Source organism: Rhinolophus sinicus, linkage group LG01, assembly GCF_036562045.2.
Source record: "Rhinolophus sinicus isolate RSC01 linkage group LG01, ASM3656204v1, whole genome shotgun sequence".
Taxonomy (NCBI): domain Eukaryota; kingdom Metazoa; phylum Chordata; class Mammalia; order Chiroptera; family Rhinolophidae; genus Rhinolophus; species Rhinolophus sinicus.
Window position 1 is genome coordinate 149,328,833 of NC_133751.1, and position 20,743 is coordinate 149,349,575.

Here is a 20,743-nt window from a genome sequence, read left to right on the forward strand (position 1 = left end):
CCTAAAAGGACTCTTGTTACCTGGATGCCTACCTACCCAGACTCATTTCCTACACCTTCTTCACCATAGGCTTATACTTCTGAAATTTGACATTCTTAATCAACTCAGAGTCTCCCCACATGCCGCACTATTTGTTACCTCAGGACCTGGGCAATGTTGTCTTCACTCTGTCTGGAGCACCCTTTAATTAACCTCTCTTCACCAAGCTCAAACGCTACCTCATTTCTGAATCTCCCCTTAGCTCCCACAGACAGAATTAACCATTGTTCTCCCCGGTGCTCTCTACAAGTAACATCTCTCTTAACACTTAGAACATTTCATGAGAAATTCCTTTTTTTGCTGTCTGTTTTCTCTACTAGAGGTCCAGGGTGACAACTTACCCATCTTTTCATCTCCCAAAGAACCTAATATAAAACCTAGTTGTACATGGATGAAACTTTTGTACACAGATGAAAGAATGAATGAGCAAATGATAAGATGAATGGATTAATGAACAGGGGTTGGTCTTAAAGAACTGATAAAAACAGGACAGTGTTAAGGTCTTTTTCCTTCAGGACCTTCTGGGTCCTTCCACTGATATAGGCGCTGCTTAAGTGTTGTATCCATTAGAGTTCATTTATTATTTTCTTCTCCCACACATGCTCTCAGTGTTTACCTCACAATCACCACCATGTTGGAAAGTAAGCAATAAAGGGGGCTTAATATACTATTTCTTCCAGAAGGAATTGTATAGACATGGTGAGAATCTCTTATTGAAAAAATTCAGACTGATATAGATGTATTTTTGGGTGATGAGTAGGTTCCTTAAATCATCCCACTTAGGTGGTTCTCTACCAAACTAATACTTAGAATGTTCCAAAAATGAAATAAAAAAGTTCCACTTTATGGTTATTTCAAAGCGTGCAGTAAAAGCAAAGTTAAAAAATCTCTAAGAGAAATGTTAATGCTTATATGTAAGTGTTCAGCTTGAAATTTGAATCTTTCAAGGATTTACTTTAGGAACTTTCATAAAAAGGGATTGTAGGAAAAGTCTTATCTGAAATATTTCACTATAAAACATTTTCTTTCTACCCTTTAAATTCCATTCTGTTTTAGATATTTAATATTTGATAGTTTTAAGAAGGACCAAATGGCTTGAAGTAACAACTTTCCACAAATTCCTAACAGCTCTTCATCTGGTCACTGAGCTGAGAGTTGAGCTGAATCCTGCAGATTCCCTTCAATATTGGGTTTCATTCCCTCGTCTTGTGCAGACTGCCCTCAGAGACAAGAGCCAAGAAAAACAACCCAAGCACAAATGGCTGCAAATTGACTTGCAAATGTGCAAATTCAGACCAAAAATTGAAACAGGAAATCTTTCTTGAAGGGTAATTATCATAATTTATAATGGGCAAGTCTAAATCCTTTCCAGTATTTCTCTAAACTTTCCAGTGATTTTTTATTGCCCATGACTGATACCTTTTGCTACTTCCTTTTAATATATATTTTAAAGACCTGCACAGTTCCTCAAACATGGGAAATTATCTCCATGAACTAAAACTAAGAAATTAAATAAGACCTCTTTCTAGTTAGTACAAATTAACATTAGGTCTGCTCAAAAATTTAAAAAAATTGATTCCCCCTCTCAAAAAAAAAAAAAGATCAAAACAGTTAACATATGATTGAGATAGGCTAGGTACTAGGGAATTTATATTCTGAAAGTTTCTGCAATTTCAAACTTTAACTTAGCTTTTCATAAAAAATGAAATGATGAAATATAAAGATATAAAGTCTAAAATAACAAAGGAAATTAAACCTTTGATGAATATGGTTCAGTTCAGTATACTATAATCTAATACAAAACAATTAAGTGAAAATGTATCAATTATGAGTTAATTTGCTATAAAAGAAACTAAATGATTGAAAAAAAGAAATACTTATAGCCATCATTTTAAAGCCCAGATTATTCAAATTGACTGTTTCCAATGACAGATTAAATTATATTGCAACATTAACATTTCATGAGAAACCTTATAAGCGAACAATTTAGAAAATGATGATTGCTGAAATGAATAACAGATATAAAACATATAAAACAACTCACCCAGCCCCATATGGCTATTCTTTTTTCATCAATGAAACCCATTTCTATGAATTTTCTAAAGTAAAAAACAAATTTTTAGAATTTTAAGTGTGTACACATGACATTTACTTCATTACACAAGCATATTTAATCCAAAGATTTAATAGAAATGCCGTATTTTCTTTGTTTAAACACATGCATAATCACACTACATTTACAAATAATTAAAAGAATATTATCATGTTTTCTGCAAAGGATAAAAGGATCCTTTAGACTCTACTATATATCTATTGAATAGTGCTTTGCTGGGATGGAAGGCCTCTTATCCTAATTGTGTGGGTGAGTTACTTGGGACCAAGACAGCTCAAGACACAAGCTCATAGAAAGACGAGAAGTAATGGCACCATGACTAGGGCCAAATTCCCAAATCCCCAGCTTTTGAAAGAAAGGTTTTTGTTGTTGCTGTTTTAAATTTTATTAATTTCTCATGACGTTGTTTACTTAGATGTTAAATGATAACCACCATCTCATTTTTGGTTACATCCATCCATGGAAAAACATCTATCCCTCTCCGATTTCATATTCAGTTACCCTCAATTTATCATGGTACAAACAATTATATGTTTCTTTTAGGATACAGATATGATTCAACAATCACAGAAGAGTCTCCATTTGAAAACTATCTAGAAAATACATCTCTCTTTAGGAGCAAGAGGCCACACTGAAGGGCAACCTTTAAAAAGTCATGGGAAGCCCTCAGAAGTGTAACTTTGCAAAGGTGGTACAAAACAAGAGTCTTTTAGACTAATTTATTCCATGCTCCTTCGAAGGCTGGTGTTTTAGAGTCATTGTGATTTATTTTTGAAAAGGTTTGATAAAAATGCAAGAAATGCTGAGACAAACAGAAGCAGTAGAAAACAAAACCAAAGTGGAAGCCATTGTGGAGGCCTGCATACAACAGTAACAGGAAGGAAGGGAGGAAACAAAATGACACACAAGGCTCCGGAAAAATACTGTCTTTTTATTCCCTTCAGTTATATTAATGTTCTTTCTGATTTGTCTCTGGAAGCAGGACAGAGTGATGTTTATTAGTGTAAAGACTGAGTTTCTTAAAGGGATTCCACAGCAACCATTTTGCTCATTCCGTTGATTTGATGTGAATGTTTCTGATTTATACAGAAGTTGGGAAAATGCATGGGACAAACAGATGGGAAGAAGTCCAATCAGTCACAGCTTCCCCCACACTGGTTCTGAGGAACATTGAGGAGTCTACAAGGAAGAAATGTGGTAGCACATGGAAAGTTGCTACCTGTGTTGATGCCATTCATGGCAAAGCAGAGAAAATGTGCAGCAAATTGTGTGGCATTTCAGCAATTCTTACACAAACTTCAAAAACCAAGTGAAAGAAGAAAAGGTTCCCTTTTTTTTGTTAATAAAAGTAAGCTTGCCACTAGTGCTTGAAGACAGTTCTGAGCCATAAAATCAATCGTGATTTTATGATCCCCCAGAAACTAGCAATCATATTGCCTTGTATCTGGGGTAAAAGCAAATAACAGGTGATACATGGGAACAGGAAATTCTTAACAGCGCCCTTCCTAGGTTTATTCTGAAACGATGACATTTACAGGAAGTGATAATGCAATAGTTAACATGGAAATGAAACATTAACACTTAATGTGGCAGGACTAGGTTAAAGGTTACCTAGATAACCTGAGCACTTTGAGACAAATAAGGCTCTATAAAATTTACCTCCAAATTCTGAAGAGCTTCCAGGAGGGTTATCAGAAATACTGTTGATAATGTGGTTAAATCAACAAGATATTAGTAAGAAATGGAAAAGCATGTTTTTCTCATTTTGGATGCTGGACTGAACTTTACAACTTTTCTCTCATAAAAATGGCCCTAGACCAAAGGTCAGCTTAGAATCCTGGTGATCATTTATCATTCTATTTTGGAGATGTTCTTATTGATACCATGTGTGATGTGATATATATTCTTTCTCATATAATTCTTCCTCACCACTAACCCTCAAGTTATATAAAATTTCAAAATTGTGGGAATGTCAAAAATGCCAAATATACCCCAAATGAGTTGACCCTATAACTACTAGAGTTTTAATGGTCTCACATACGTGCCACTTGCAGAGAAGCCCAAAGAGAGCAGGTCCTAGTTTCACTTATTCTTTGACCTCACAAGCATCTCCTTTGAAACATTTCTTTTGTATTTGTCAAAAGTTGTAAGATTGTGTGGCTTCTTTTTACTGTCTTTTCTGCTTTTCTTTGTTTGAATCTATTTATGAATCTAGTATTTACTGTTGTTTCCAAACATGTACATATGATTTTCTTTTGGCATGTAAAAAATATAGCCAGATTGCATTTTTTATAAGAGATTCAAGGGGACAAATTTCATTCTTTAGGGGAGGTAATTTAAGAGGTACTACAGAGGGATTACAATCCTAATTCCCTAGGTCAGATATTTAGTGTCTGATTCCCAAAATGTACCCCTTTAAAAAAAATTTATTAAATTTATTTGGGTGACTTTGGTAATAAGATTATATAAGTTTCAAGTGTACAATTCTATAATTCATTCTCTGTGTTCACTACACAAAGTCCTAATACACTTCTTAGGGAGATGGAATTGAATAACTCCCAGGATGATCATTATAAATGTATTCTTTTTGGCTTTTGTTTTCTCAAAGCACGGGGTTTTAAGGCTTCCTCTTCACTTTTGCAGAATAATGGTTTCAAGCAAAGCCAAGGCCAGCCTCAACTGGCATCTTCACTGTTGCATATGCTGTGTGGGCCATGTAGCTACCCCTTGTTTGCTAGGGTGTTTACTGCAAGTTTTATTGAACAGCAGTGCTGTCCCTTCAGAGTGCAGGTGGGTTATCCACTTTACAAAGATTGTAAGTGCATTGAGAGTAGAGATTGTAAACCGCACAATTTTATACAGAGTATTGCAATATCATATTGTCATATTTTGTTGTTATTGATAAGTTGTGATGATGAAATTATGATGATGAGGTAGTTTTTTTAACCAATGCCAAAGCAAACCACTTTTTAGCTCTATGAATTTTGGAAAATATGTAATTGAATTACAAATGAGGCATAATGTATATCTCTGTCTTTTGATGTAGTCCCAGGATTACATGTCCTTGGTGTTTATTGCATGGTTTAAATACAAATAGATGTGACTACAGTGTCAAAAAAAATCCTTAAATGATTAAGTCTGTAATGCTGACAATTGTTTTAACATTTCCAAAAAGGTGCAGCACAGTCTTTGTATGAGAAACTGATCTCATGGGGGAGTGTTTCTTTGAACTATCTCTTCTATGTCTCTCCCTCAGGCAGAAGATTCTCCCAAACATGTTACTAGTGGAAAGGTCAAAAGTCTGGATCAGTAAGAAAGATGAAATTTCCTACAAGTTAGGTGTGAATGATGCCTACAGATTGTGCAGTGTTATTTGATAATCTGCTTATTGATTTGTCAGATTTTATTTAAACGGAAGTTTTAATCGGATATTTTTTGTGGGCATTTATATTACGGTTCACAGAATGGAAGAAAAAATTGAAAACATACGAGCTATGATTACTTTTCTATTTTTAAAAATAATTACTGTGAGGCTAAACTTTTGCTTTGATTAGAGACAAAAAATACAGAAAAGTGTTGTCTGGGCCTGGCTCCTAGTTGTGAAATACAATATGTGTTGTACACACCGCATGGAAATCAGTAACTATTAATGACATTAAGACAATAGAAAAAATGTACCACTGGATTTTCTAAATTGCTCTTTGCTGTGAAACAGTGTTTGACATTTAGCTGTCACTCACACATACACATCCACGGCTAAGAGTATAATTAGCTAGAGTTAGCTTTTACATTTATAAACTACTATTCTCTAACTTCGTCTACTTACACCATAACAGAAATCCAACAATTACAGAAAAATCCTGAAAAGTCCTGAATAGTGTTTTCAAAAAAGCAATTATTTTGGTGACTATGAACTTTTTGGTTTAGGAAAAGATGATTGAGCCATAAATTGTGATTGAGAATGTAGTTGGGAAGAACTCAGATTTTGAATCTGTCTTTCCTCTAAATATTTTCGTAATATAATTTATGTTACATAAAATAATTGTTTTTTGTCAAATGAAAATAGGGAAACACTTTCATGTTAACATAGCCAAGCTTCACAGCTAGTTTAATTACAAATAAATGCTTAACATCTATGAGCATACAGTGCTAATGAAACCTTGAACCATTTCTAAGGCTCAAGTTAAAACCCACAATGCTTGAGCAAATTCAGCTGTTTGGTTTCCTAAACACCATCCCTAGAGTTATAATTTTTTTTTCTTTTTTGGTAATTTTAAGCCATGTTAATAAATGAAAGGATATTACAAAGACTGAATCATCCAAAGAGGGTCTTTGTCATTTATCACTATAAATCAGTTTTCCACACATTTATTAGCTATTTTCCATGAATATTTTTTTCTCATATTGGGCACAAATATCCCTTTAAGATTAATGATAGCTTTAGATGAAGTTAGAAAAATAGACATTCTAAAAAGAGACAAAAAGAATTAAGTCATTAAGGATGAGAAACCCAATAGTGGTTGTGTGATTTTGTTGCATGTCAATTTCTGTTTGAATGCAAAGGTGCTCACCTGACAGCTGTGATCTGGTCCTCAACTTCATAAACACCCAGCTTTCGATATACTGCATACAGGTGTTTGTCACCTTGAAAAGCTGTTCCTCGACCATCCACCAAGGCAATGACTATCCCTTCCTTACTTGCAAGATAAGATATCCAACTAATAGCAAATACAGACCTTACACTCTGACTGCTGGGACCACCATACCTAAAGACAAAGAAAAGAGAATATGGAATCTCTGATTCCTTTGTAAAATTCAACTTCCCATCATGGCCAAGAATTGCCTTTAGTATTTCCCAGTACATTTGTATGATAAAATTTCTATAACAGTGGCATTAGAACTGGCTCAAAATCAAGAGGGGACCAGGCTTTTCCCAGAGGTTTATTACAAGGAAGTTGTTTTGGGACACAGCCTCTCCCATTCCCCAAAACGGATACATCTAGGGTTGGCATTTCAAGGAATATGTGTGGGTTTTTCGTCATTTCTGCCACCTGCCACTTGCTAAAAGCAGACATAAGATATACTAAAAAAATGCATGGTGTTTTAAGCAAATTGTGTGTAGGTCAGCACTGATTTTGGGTGTGATTCCACTAAATGTATTCCATTCCCTTATTTCTTTCTAACTCAATTACATAAGATGTTAAGATGATTTACAATACATTTTTTTTTTTTTTGGCTGCAATTTATCTCAAAGGTATTCTGACACATTCGGCAATTTGCCATACAAAGGAAATTCAACACAGCATATGCAAGCAAGTCCATCTAAAATCTCAAAATTTCCTCAATCTATTTTAAATAGCCATATTTTATTTACTCTGATTAGTTGATGAATATATAAAAACAGCATCAGTAGGAAATTTACTAAGGAGAATGGTTCATTCTATCTCATAAATGTGTATTAAAATCAACATATTTTCAGTAAACACCTTTCACACCAAAGAAAACATTACGTACACTTGAATTAGCAAGGGATACTTCTTTGATCTGTCAAATTGAGGAGGAAGAATCATCTTGTACCATAAAGCTTAGAAAAAAGAAAGAAGAAAAATCTTTATTCCACTATACTCATAGCAGTATTTCTTTTCTTTAATAAGAATATATAACATAAAATCAATCTATAACTAGTAAATTGTTAAGAACCAAGAATATGTTTTAAATTGATTTTTATTACATATTTTTGTCTAATTTACAAATTTTTGGAAATCTTGAATTATTGTTTCCTAGAAGCATATTCTAAAATTAAAATTAGACAAGCTCTTTTTAGAAAGTATCAGACTTGAAATGGAGCTATAGGAAACTATAAGATCAACTCTATTCACAAAGTTATTAAAGATATTTAGTGAAACTCTATTGTTATGGTAAGATTGTTTTAATTAAGAGCCTGTAATATTGTAGGATTTGTACTATAATATTTACCCTATCGTTTTTTCAAAAAGCAAGACAAGTATTCAACTTCATGCCTATAAATGAGAAGTTTTTAAAAGATCTTACTAATTTCATCCCCTTCAAGTTTCTTTATTTCTTCTTTAGGCAGCTGGATATTTTTCAATGCATTTTCCAATTCCTTGTTTTCTTCCAGGATTTTAATTTCTTAAAAAAATAAAATGTTCATTTTTATTAGTAGCAAATCAATAAGAAAATTTCTTTCTAAAAATTCATTTGGCTTTAATATAGATGAAACTGAAAAGCTATAAGAATTGTTTCAAGAGTTTCATACTGGCAAGTATATTTTTAATCCAGGCTTTAAAACAGTTATTATGAAGGACAGCAGTCGTTACCTCTTAAACTGATCCTTGCAGATCAAAACAAATTTTGAGCAGAATCACAGAAACAAAAGTGTTTTATTAAGCCATATTTTCCCATCTCCAACTTCTCTTTTTTAACGTAAAGTCATGACGAGTGACATTATTTTTATTTTATCATTCACAAAAAAAAGTAATAGAAGTAAAATCTGTTTCTGAAAACTCAAATTTAAAATAATTATTTATGTAGTTATAAAGTTTGTTTTAAAATTTTCAGTGTGTGAATTCAAATACATTTCTGTGATATTTTAATATCTATTTCTTTCTTAACATTTTCCTATTGTACCTGATTAATATAGTGTAGTTTTCCCCCCTTTTTTTTGTATTGAATTATTGTGCATCTTATTTCTTCAAATTCTTTCTCAAGGTAGTTATACACCTTACTAAAACAACAGCAATATATGCACACTATAATCTCTTTCTGTCTTAAAGATATTCTTAAAAAACTGCGGTTTCTATTTGAGCTTAGTTATGTTTCAATCTTTGAAACTGAACAAATCCGTTCATCTCCTGATGCAGCAGATCGGTGGTGAATGCAATTACATTTCTAGTAATAGAGGGCTTGGTGTAAGCTTTATTTTGAACTGGAATTGGTACTGGGCATCTTCTTGTAAAAGTTAGACTTTCACATATAATGTAGAGTTTGTACCTTTACTTTTTAAAAAAGAGTCTAAATAATTTCTGAAATACGGAGGTTTCTACCATAGACATGCTGTGGACTTCTTGTTTTTGTGCCTTTTAAAAAAGCTGTCCTTGAAGATAGGGAATGAGAGGAGTACTTGTAACTACACTAAGTTTGCCAAACCACATCCCCTGTAACTCTCAGTTTTCATGTATTCATGGCATTTTGCTTCAGCATGGTATATTTAATCTCAGAACAAAATATATTTGTTTTGGTATAAGTTGTATAAGATACATAATAAGTTTCATTTTACCTTTGGATGATCCATCGGGAGACATACTTGTGTCATCTTAAAAGATAAAACCCAAAATACATACATACATACATACACACACACACATACATACGTACATACATACATACATAAATAGAGGTAATATGCAATTCTATGTATTTACAGCCCTTCATTGTCCTTATGTGGATTCTGTATGTGGAGCTGTCATGGATAAAGGGACTTCTGTGTGGAACATGCACACACAGTGGCTCCATTATTTATTTGTCATTATTTTTGTCATTTTACCAACAGGTACTGGAAGTCAAGGACAATTCACAAGTGTTATTGCCATGTTGGTTTGACTTTGATTCCTTCTCCATTCCATTCTTAGCTATTGAGCTTTTCTGATTCATGACTTAATGAAATGCTAAATTTAATTTAAAAGCTTCCTAATATTTGTACAGTCCAGGGTTGCATTTTTACGAATGATAGATAAGTGGGCAATGTTTCCGTCCCTTGGAGCAAAATAGAAGTGCATACTGCTGTGAGAGAGGGAGGGGTGGCAACTGGGCTTTTCTAGGTGACTTTGCTTTGAAAGTCTGTAACCTGGCAGAGGAATGCTACAGTCCAGACTGCATCTTTTAGCTTGTTTCACCATCATCGTATACTCAGTACTCAGTACCTAGTACCTGACATGTAGTATGTGTTGTATATGTATTTATACACTTTATTATGGTGAAACCAAGTGGTAAGAATGATGGCTCATGCATGAGATTTTTGTTTAGATCATATTAACTACAATATATTGCTCATTAATTAAATTATGTGAAGAATCTGTAGAAAAGCTGACAAATGAGGTCATTCAATCCTTTGGGTAATTTTAATGAACACCTTCTGTGCCCTATGCAACTAAGCCTCAGTGGGGTCCTCGATGTCAAGTGCCTATTCTTCTGAGTTTCTCTGGCATCTAATTCAAGTACTATTTGTTATTTTCAAATGATCTCACCCCACTTTGCAGAGAAACTAAAGTTGTACTGTTTTCTGCAATATCTTCAAAATTTCATATAATTATTTCTTTCATATAATTACAACAATTCTTCATTCTCTTGCATCACAATACCAGAGAATAATCCCCTCACCTGGCTCTGGACACCATCTTTTCCCAACTTCTCAGGACCTGTCTCCTTTATGTTTTCAACCCCTTTTGGTCTCCTAATTTCTTCCATCAGCACTTAACCATGCCCAAATGTTCATCAGCTTTGAAAAACAAAGTTAAACCTTTATCAATCCCTTCCAGACATCATCCCATCTCTTCCCTCTCTGGTCAGTCAGACCTACTGAAAATACTGTTTCTTTTTCTCTACTATCTATGCAGGCATACATTTACGTCAATCTGGCTTCCATTTCCACTGTTTCACTGAAATGACTCTGACCAAACCAGTGCTATTCCCCCCTTTGCTAAGTTCATTGATTTCGTGCAGGTCTCATGAATCACTCTCTGTAGTACTTGACACAGGTCCTCACCTGTCCTGCCTTTCACAACACCATCCTTTCAAGGTTATTCTCCACCCTCTATTCCCTCTTGGTCTCCTTTGCAGGTTCACTTTTCTCTTTCCATTTTTCGTGTTGGTGTGCCACACAGTTTTATTTTAGGCTCACTCTCCACTACCCCCGCCCACACTAATTTTTCCCACTCTGCTCTCTCATCCACTTCCATGCCCTTAGTAACCATGTCATTAATGTTCATAAATCAGTGACTTCTTAATCATCATCCTCAGTCCAAACTGATCCTCCAACATCCAGATTGAAAACTATGTCACTCCAGGTGGCTCCACTTGGATATTCCATATTGGTACCTCAAACTCAACATTCAAAACTAAATTCATCATCTCCTTCAAAATGTTCTCTCCACTGTGAATCCCCCTTTTCAGTAAAAAGTACCACTATCGTTCCCCTTGACCAGCCAGCCAGACAAGCAGCACTAATCTCTCCCTCATATTTATGAGTCACCAGTTTGATGAAGCTTTCACTGGGAAACATTTCCTAATCCCAAAACTCAGATGATATGCCCTGCTTATGTGCTTTCTGTGCTCTATTTGCTCTATCTTAATACTTTACCCCACTGTATTGTAACTGCCTATTCACACATTTGCATTCCTCGTTGATCTATAGTCTCCTTGAGGACAGGGAGCATATCTGACCCAGTATCAGGTCATTTTAAGAATCTATTATATTGCATTATCTGATTTAATATGCTAGGTTCCTAACCAAGATCTATTGAATGAAGGTTTCTGCCACCAAATGCAATGGAAAAACAGGTGAAAACTACTAATAAATGGGAGACATAGCATCTACTCTAAAAAGTAGCTCCAAACCTTATGTAAGAATTTATTAAAAATACAGTTTCCCTAACTCAATCTAAGATCTACTGAAATGAAATTTCTGGAAAGGGTCTCAGAGTATGTATAGTAAACATCTCCGGAGAATTTTATCATTAGACAAGTTTGCAGAACTGTGCTCTAAAAGAATTTACATTCTATTTGGCCAGTTATAAAACATAAATACATATTACACATGTGAGAGTGACATGAACACTGTACCTATTTGTAAGTATTGCGTGAAGTAATAAAGCTTTATAAGGCCTAGAGAAATTGGTGTCCAGGAAAAGAGAAACAGACCTTTATTTTGCAGTCACAGTAAAATGGGAATTAGATATTTATGGTGGTTTTCCATTAAAACAAAAAGTCATAGATTTGAGGGTAGAACTGCTTTAGGTTCTGAAGATTGAGGTGAACCAAACTGAGAAATATAATCTGCTTATTCTTAAAAGTACTTCATTATTAGACACAAAGTAAAAACAAACAAACAAAAAACAAAAACATAAAACACCCAAAACCAAAACCTTCAAAATGAAACTAAATTCAGAGTCCCATTATTACAGTGCCTGTCTTGTCCAGAGCTCCTGACGCTGTTTTTCCTCAGTACCTATTTTCACCTATCCTTGAGCCATTGACCTGGTTGCCAAACTAATCCCAAAGCAGTCTCCTGACTTGTCACCAAAGCTGTCCAGGGATGATTGCAGGCATGAGTGCTGAAGTCCCTCTAGTCACCATCAACTTTCAACCCTATAACATTTTTTTATAGTACATCAAAAGATAATGAAGAACCTCAGGAAGAGTTTCAGGGCAATTATACACTTGGATAGCCCTGTTGAGAGTAAAAACGATTATCGTTGATCTGTGAACTATTTTTAACCAATATCACAAATACAGGATGGACGAGGACTATCTTGGTAGCAGTTGAAAATGGAAAGAGTCTCCAAATTTCAGGGCATTCATACGTTGCAACAGTATAATGTTGCTGTTAAAACAGAAAAGCTAGCGTGGTAGTTACTCTAGTTACTCTTTGCTTTGAACTGGAGTTATGGCTGGAATCTGTCTCCAGTGTGAGATGTTACAAAAAACGAAACAAAACAAAAAGAAAAAACAGGAATTCTTATTTGGGAGGGAGGTTGTACTAAATATCCTGTTTCCTTCCAGTTCTAATCTTCTGTGCTTTTCATAAAGCTGATTAGGAAAGATAGGATTAATCCCTCTGATAAAACTCATCCGTGTTATGCCAAGTTCGTACTGTAAATAATTATTAAATTTCCTATGATCAGGTTTCACTCAAAAACTGTCCAAATCTGTGTAATAATAAGATAACAGGATTCCATGGCACTTCCCCATGTTGGTGTGGGGAAACTGTCTTGCTCCCTCTAGTGTAGTGTCACTGAGGGTTCAGGATTTCTGCAGACAAGACAACAGCACGGCAGAGACAGTACCTTGATCGGTGCGGCCATCATGAAGGGTGGAAATGGGGAGGCCTGGGCCTGGGCACAAGGGGAAAACAAAAACATGGCTTAGTTTTAAAATAACACTTAATTTTAATTAGTGTCAAGTGCATCTTTTAATTCTGCAGCTATTTTTCCCATAGAGAAGTAAACATCACCTTTAAGTTACATTTAAGCAACACATGAGAGCAGAGCCCCATCAAAAACCAGATGCGAAAGAGTTAGTTGCCTGTGTACTTTTCCAATAGTGGTGCTGAATATTTTGAATCTAGTTACACAAAGGGACCCCAGAAGCTGCAAGGGTATATGGCCTTCTGGAAAGATGTCACGCTGTATTGGCCAGTTTTTTCTGTGTCTTTATTATCAGTAACTTTCACCAGTGTGCAGATTGTATTTTCAGTTTGACTTCATCGTTCAGTTTATTTTGGTGGGTAGAATACAGCATTTTTTAAAAGTAATTAATACATGAGGAAATAAATTTATATAGAATGTATTGTTCATTCAAACATGCTGTGGAATGTCACATTCCTTAGGAAACAGACCCAGAAGAAGTTTTGTGAGCTAGACATTTATCTGGGGGTGGTATTAGAATGTGCACCTGTGGGAGAGGGGAGGAAAGTTGGGGCAACAAGGGAAGGTGGTCTTCAGTACTGTCAGAAAGGAGACCTCAGCCAACCCCACAAGAAGCTCTGGAACTGGATGGCCTACAGAGTTGTCTCAAATGGGATAACAGGGCTGGGTTGTACACCCCAGAATGGAGCAGCCAGTGGCTATAGCCTGGGATGAGAGTAATCCCTGTGGGTTGGGGGTGGGCTCAGCTGTGAGCTGTCGGCCACCAGAACTCTCAATAGCTGTTGAAATGAGTGATTCAGTCCTGGACTTGGGAGGTTTGGGTGGCACAACAGTGTCCACCATATACTCCAGCATGGAATTCAGGTTCTCTGTGCAGAAACTGGCCATTTTAACAAGATCTATGAATAATTCAAAGCTACGTATCACTTTTTTGAACTACAGAGTAAATAATACCTGGAAATATACTTTGAAAGGATAAATTTGCTCGGGCAATCAATGAGTTAAAAGCAATAAACATGGAGGCTAGGGGTAGAAGTGCATTTCAACTTCAGAAGCTTGCTTCCTTCTTTGTGGAGGGAGCGTCATTAGAGTAGCACCCTTTGTCTCAAGCCAGCAGAGGGGAAATGACGTAGGAATAAGTAAGTCCATCTTCTGCCTTGTTTCTGGCATCTTTCTGCCTGCAGAGAACATGCTTTGATCTGTCCCTGAGAGCTCCAAGTGTGACAGTGCCAGGCCCCATGGGGGAAGACAATGGTTGTCCAGTTGTACCCATATTTGTGTGAATAACTAGAATTCTGGGGTGCAATATTAGGAAGTTACACACCTTAGCCACATTTTCCAACTAACCCTTACAGGTAATAAAGCTAACATTTTGACTTCCTTCCTGATGCCTCAGTGTAACATGGGAGTAAGGAGAAGGGATATTATTTATTAGCATCCCTCAAAAACCAGCAGTTCTTTATTGTGTGGAACTTCAGAATTTTATAGAATTTAATTTCAGAGATTTTCATTTTGTTCAGCTTTTCTTCAAAGTTATTAAAAGGAACAAGCACACATTATATTTTTGGTCAGGATGTAAGGAAATGAGACATATATCTGAATTTCTTGACTTTAGTCAATCAGCATGCACCTTATGGAATTTTCATGGGTATGCAGTTCCAGAAGTGACAACTGGCATGTCTTTTTTGCCCAAACTATGAGACAAACTAATGGCTGAGTGCCCTTGACACAAATGGCCTGACGGTGAGATCCTAGTGGCATAAGCATTGGTCGTCTAGACTTCCTCCTTTGCATTGTTTTTGTTCCATCAACATCATAAATGTGATTTTACCTATTTTAATCCTATTATCTGGGATTTACTCATCATCTCTCTTGGAAAATTTGAAGTTACATAATGAGGCTTTACTCTTAATCCTAAAGGGAAAGATTTCAAGGTTTTTCTTATGATGGCGCAGTGACTCATTTTACTGGAGCTTCAAAAACACCAGACGATGTGATGCTTCCCACACAGTATATTTTTTGCTAAATGGGAAATTACCATACTGCCGAGCAAGAGTGAGTGTGGAAAAGTCAGGCAATTCAAGTTCTGGAAAGGACTCTTCCACCAACTTTTGATGAGAGCTTAGTCTTTGCTTCGTTATCTCTTCAGTGGCACTCAGGCTTCCGCAAATATTAAGAAGACAAAGTGATATAAAAAGTGATGTAGTGTTTTCAAAAAGGGTTAAATGTAGAATGCATATAGCTATAAATGTATATATGTATGTGTAAGGTCACTGATGTCTTTATCAGTAAATATATCAGCATGAGAATGAGCTTTTGGGTAGACTTTGCCAAAGGCAGAAATGCTTTGATCTTTCTAACACCTATGTTCATTCAGCAGGCATTCACTGCTTATTATGCATTAGCCATTCTTCTTGGCCTTATGAATATAAGGATTAAAAGAAAGCAGGCTCTGCCTTCAGGAGAGAAAGATAGACAAACAGATGACTCAGTGCAGTTAGTTCAGTGACACTATATGCCTGGCATGTAAGCTTTCAATATATGTTGCATAAATACATAGCCTGGGTTGAAAAATGTTGTATATAACTTGAGAGGGACATTAATGTATACCTTTAAGTGCTATAACCACACATATAGTGGCGAACAACAATCTCTTGACTTTTCAAAGATGCAATTGACCAAACATTTTATGAAAGTGCAGTATCAAACTGACTTCTTGAAGGGAGCATTTGGGTTAAAAGCTTATTCATTTCCATGTAGCCAAATGAGCTGGGGCTCAGGTTCTGAGGCCATGTGATTGGGGTGAGGGAAGTGGCCTGTCAGGGTGGCTTCCCTTCTGGGAAGCAAAGAGAACCTCAGGGTTCTCTACGACTGGGCAAGAATCTCAACCAGTCAGATTCCATTTGTTCTCTGAGTCACCTAACCCCCACATGGGGAGTTCATACCAGAAACAGGAGAGTGACATGTGTTCTTCATAGCCTCTATTTTCTGTCCCCCACTAGGATTAATTGGAGGGACAGAAAGAGAATGAAGAAGTAGACATTTCCCAGTCTGTTTTCTAACTCTCCATGATGACTACTGAAACCAAAGCACATTTCGTGGATCTACTGATTGCCTAATTTCACCTTTTTTAATTGCTTGTCACATATTCAAGGTATAAAATGTTATGCATAAAATAAAATTATTTGGATAGAAATTATTCAGTAAGTGTACACATGGCCTAAACAACTTGAAATGTTTTATTTTATTATTTATGACTTTTTAAATATATGAATGGATGCTTATTATGTTGTCCAAATTTAGAAAAGACATACTAGGTGACAAAAGTTCATTTTCCATTGCCATTGAAAGTACTGTTCAAAGAATTACTGACCTCCAAGGGAAGAGCTCGGGTTTCTAGGCCGTTGTTCTTTACTCTGGCTGTAGGAGTTTGACATTTGTCTGGGTAAACGGGCTAAAATCCAGCAACCGTTTTATCAAAGAATGCTTATTTTTATGATATTGGTGAAGTCCTGCTGTGATAGCTGGTACATAGTGTTTGCATACAACCCGATGGTGCTATGGCACGTGGTGGGTAAGGACTCGGGATTGACAGAGCTCCCATCTGGGCTCTAATGCTTACCATCAGTGAGGACCTTTGGCAAGTGGCTTTGTTTTCTCAGCTGCAAAAAATGGCAACAATAATGCCTTCCTTTCGTGTTTTTCCATAGCATTAGATAAGATAATGTAGATAAGATCCTCACATATAACAAATGCTCAATAATCTGTAGTTAAGCATCGATCAGGTGGTGGTGACAAGGGTGACAACAGTGGCAGTGAGGTGGCAGAGCTTGTGTTAAGTCCATTACCTACCATAGCAGATGAGGGCATAATACTTGGAGTAGTCACTGAAACTTGCTGTGTAATACTGGCACCTTTCTTGTCTTAGATGGCAAGTAATGCACTTCTTACTTGGAGGATAGCGTCCAATGCTAATTCTAGAAAAAAAAAAAAAAAAGTTCAAATTTTGAGATTGTATTTCTCAGAATGTACTACTCCATGTAAAATGACTAATTTACATATTGACATCAAACCTACTCTATTTTTCTGGTGCCAGTGCCTTTTAAAGTGAAGGGGAATCACAGTAATTTAATGTAGCCTGAATTTCAAAACATCTTTGCCTGAATAGCCACAAGCTTTGAAGAGACGCCCTCTGCAGTTTTCCTAGGGTGGAGAAGTATCTAACACCTCGAATGGGCATGGTGTAATCACTTCCCATAGCCAATCATCTCTTATACTTTACAAAGTGTTTGGAAATGCAACCATCTCTCTTTTTACTCCTCTTCCCATCTCTCTTTTTACTCCCACCGGGAAAACATACAAAGAGAATATGGCAGTCTCACCAGAAAAGAGGTCGTTGTTCTTACATATCTGGGAGGAGAAATTAGTAATAAGCAAATTGGAAAGAAGAAACCATGGTTCTAAGGTCCTCCTGTGCCTTCCATTCCATCTGGCAGGAAATTTGGATTCGTGTAAGCTCTTCCTGGGAATGCGCCCTCCGCACATTCCTACACAAGCCAACCTATACTTACCATGTTGGGCCCTCAGCAGAGGGCCCTGTGTGGTTCTTTCCTTAGCAGAGTCCCCTGTGTGGTTCCTGAATGGGATTATTTGCTTTAATATACAGACTCCCAGACCTTTCTCCAAACCTTGAGAATCAGAATCTCTTTTGGGGTAAACTAGGTGATACTATGTCAGGATGGAGGCAGGGTCAGAGACACACTGTGGCTGACAAGGTTACCTGTGGCCACTGCAGCGTTCCTTTTGCTGCTGCCGCTGACCTTGCCCTTGGCATGGTAGAGGGTGGCCATACACATTGCTAGCACCATAGAGGGATTCTCCCCACCGGATAAGGATCCGTGATCCAAGGAGGAACAGAGGAATGCAACGGAGTGAAAATGTCTTCCTTTCTTGGTTACAGTTAGTATTCATGGTCACAATTTGGTGTGATCTTGGAAATGTTAGGTAGGCTGTTAATAAATAGTCAGGGGTCAAAATAATACCACGTACCTCAGAGCTGTTGTGGGAATTAGATGACATTAATATACGAAGCAGATAAAAAGATACCTGGCATATAGTAGACTACTAGCCTACGGTAACTATTGTTTTTATCTCTGCATCCAAAAGTGGCTGTTGAGGGTACCATTCCAATCAGCTGGGAGACCACCGGGCTAACTTAAACACTAATATAGGAACAGAGATAAACTCCTTCCAATCATAATAGGCTTATGACAAAGTGAATCATCTGAGTATTAAAGGCAATCACCCACTATGGGAATAAATACAATGCCTGGTACACAGTAGGAACTTAATAAATGTAAATGATGAATATTCTCAATTTCCTCTAAATTTAGTTGAATTATTCAGTGTCATGTTTATATATCAGCATTAGAATTTACTGGTTTTTCTTTTTGGAAAAAAAAATGAGTTAGCGAATATTTTGAGGGTATATAATTTTATACTAATGTAGTATACAACAGTCTCTGAATGTTTCATCTTAATTCATAAATTATTTTTATTACATTTCAGACTTTAAAAAAATATTCTCTATATCCTGAGTACTCTGAAGATTTTTATACAAATATCAAAATATAAAAATGCTAGAGTGAGTTGACATACATTACCTGTAGATATTTCTTCTTCCAGGATAGCCTTCAAATTCATTGCTAGAATAAAACCTGAAAATATATTCAGAAGTTATTAAATAATTATTGATAACTAAATGGTGATGGGATTGCTGGTATACTACTAATATATTAAAAATATAGTCCAATGTTCATCTAAACTACTCTATTAATAGCTAATAAATGAACTATTATTTTGTAAACTAATAAATTATTAATAGATAGTTCGTGAGATTATTTATTAATTGGCACTTATGTACATAAATCACTGCTGTTTATAACTCTGAATTTTGGATACTTACTCTGACTTTCAAATCGTAGGAGATAGTGAATTATACAGAGTGCTCTTTTTGTTATAGGAATATTATATTCTGATTCTTTAGTTATGAGTCACGCAAAATAAACTAGAATATTTAAATAATTAATATCACCCATTTCCTTTTCAATGATTAACAGTTTACTGGTTTCTCTATGATATATTATTTAATTTTGTTTATGATTCTGAACACATTTTGTATGTATTTTATAGGTGTCCTGACAGTATGTAAGATTGCTATAAATCAGGAAACTCATCCACACTAAGGGGCATATGAAATCACCCAGATGCAAAACAAGTCACAAGAGAACATACTTTTATTTAAGTTTCCGGGTCCCTGTTCTAATCTGTCTTAATATAGCCATGGGGTGGGAAATCCAATTTAGCAGCATGATTTTACTCCTCTGTGAGTTCATCTAAACATTACAAAGGCTCTCTCTCTCTCTCTGTCTCTCTCTTTCTGTCTCTCTCGGCAGAGCGTAACGGTGTGAGAAGTTTGGAATAACCAAGGTTTGGTTACAAATCTTTAATTCTCAGGACTGTCCAGCAGCCCCAATACTTCTCTGCCCTCACTGTCATAAAAGCCTTGCTATTCCCAAGTAAAAGGAAGAGGCAGCAGAATATAACTCACTTGTAGTATTAAATTTATCTTCTAAACCAGCATCCTTCTACATGTCTTCACTAACGTCACATGACTCCAATCAACACCTGTGCTCCTCTTTCCCACGTCATCTCAAACTACCTGGGAATCAACTACTCAGTATCTTTTCCAAACAGCCCCCAGCAATTTTCTTATGCCTAAGGTTTCATAATTGTCTTTATCTCTAACACGTGCAACCGAGTTCACTTTTTCTCTTTCCTTTCCCTTCTCCCTCACAGCCACTAATTCACCAGTCCTCTTCAGCCTCCATGTGTCTTCGCTGTCAATCTACCTTTGCTCTTATTTATTTTGCAGTTATTTATTGAACTCTGACCCTGTGGCAGGCAGTACACCAAGGGCCAAGGATGCAAAAAGCCGGGGGCATAGTTTTTCCCTTAAGGAGTCCATATGTCATCGCCACTATCCTGGTTCAGGCCTTTATTATCTCAGGCCTAGATTATGATTATCACTGGGGTTTCCTGTATTCAGTTTTCTCCTACCTCCTAAACGTGTTATGTCTGAAATCTCCCATTGTTTTTATTTTGTCACTCTTACCTAGGCGATTTTAATGGCTGCTACACATAATGTCCAAACTCCTTTGCTGACTGTTCAAAGCATTCCATTGATTGGCAATGGGTTTCTGATAGGTTTTTTCCAGTGAGCATGGACTAATGATCCTCCTCTTTGGCCCTTAGAATTCCAGCTAATGGCAGGCAGATTATAAGAGAGTTCTGTGAATTTGGACTTTATTAGGAGTGAGGGAAGAGAACTGTACATTGTTGATTAGAGAAGTCTGATCATAAATGATTA

General features: G+C 36.2%; 1 protein-coding gene and 1 long non-coding RNA gene across 3 annotated transcripts in view; one reads left to right on the forward strand and one right to left on the reverse strand.

The window, feature by feature from the left end:
- The window catches only part of LOC141572444 (uncharacterized), a 144,482-nt gene that overhangs the window by 109,706 nt on the left and 14,033 nt on the right, over nucleotides 1–20,743 (forward strand). The window lies entirely within an intron of this gene.
- The window catches only part of FAP (fibroblast activation protein alpha), a 90,277-nt gene that overhangs the window by 9,562 nt on the left and 59,972 nt on the right, over nucleotides 1–20,743 (reverse strand). Inside the window, exons 16-22 of one of the 2 annotated variants that reach the window (XM_019727297.2) lie at nucleotides 18,978–19,031; nucleotides 17,167–17,291; nucleotides 13,234–13,281; nucleotides 8,204–8,302; nucleotides 7,667–7,736; nucleotides 6,724–6,918; nucleotides 2,084–2,138 (exon numbers count right to left, since the gene is read on the reverse strand). In XM_019727297.2, the coding sequence (XP_019582856.1) occupies nucleotides 2,084–2,138; nucleotides 6,724–6,918; nucleotides 7,667–7,736; nucleotides 8,204–8,302; nucleotides 13,234–13,281; nucleotides 17,167–17,291; nucleotides 18,978–19,031 (646 nt within the window). The remainder of the gene's footprint in view (nucleotides 1–2,083; nucleotides 2,139–6,723; nucleotides 6,919–7,666; nucleotides 7,737–8,203; nucleotides 8,303–13,233; nucleotides 13,282–17,166; nucleotides 17,292–18,977; nucleotides 19,032–20,743) is intronic. The other variant, XR_012497800.1, reaches the window with a different exon arrangement.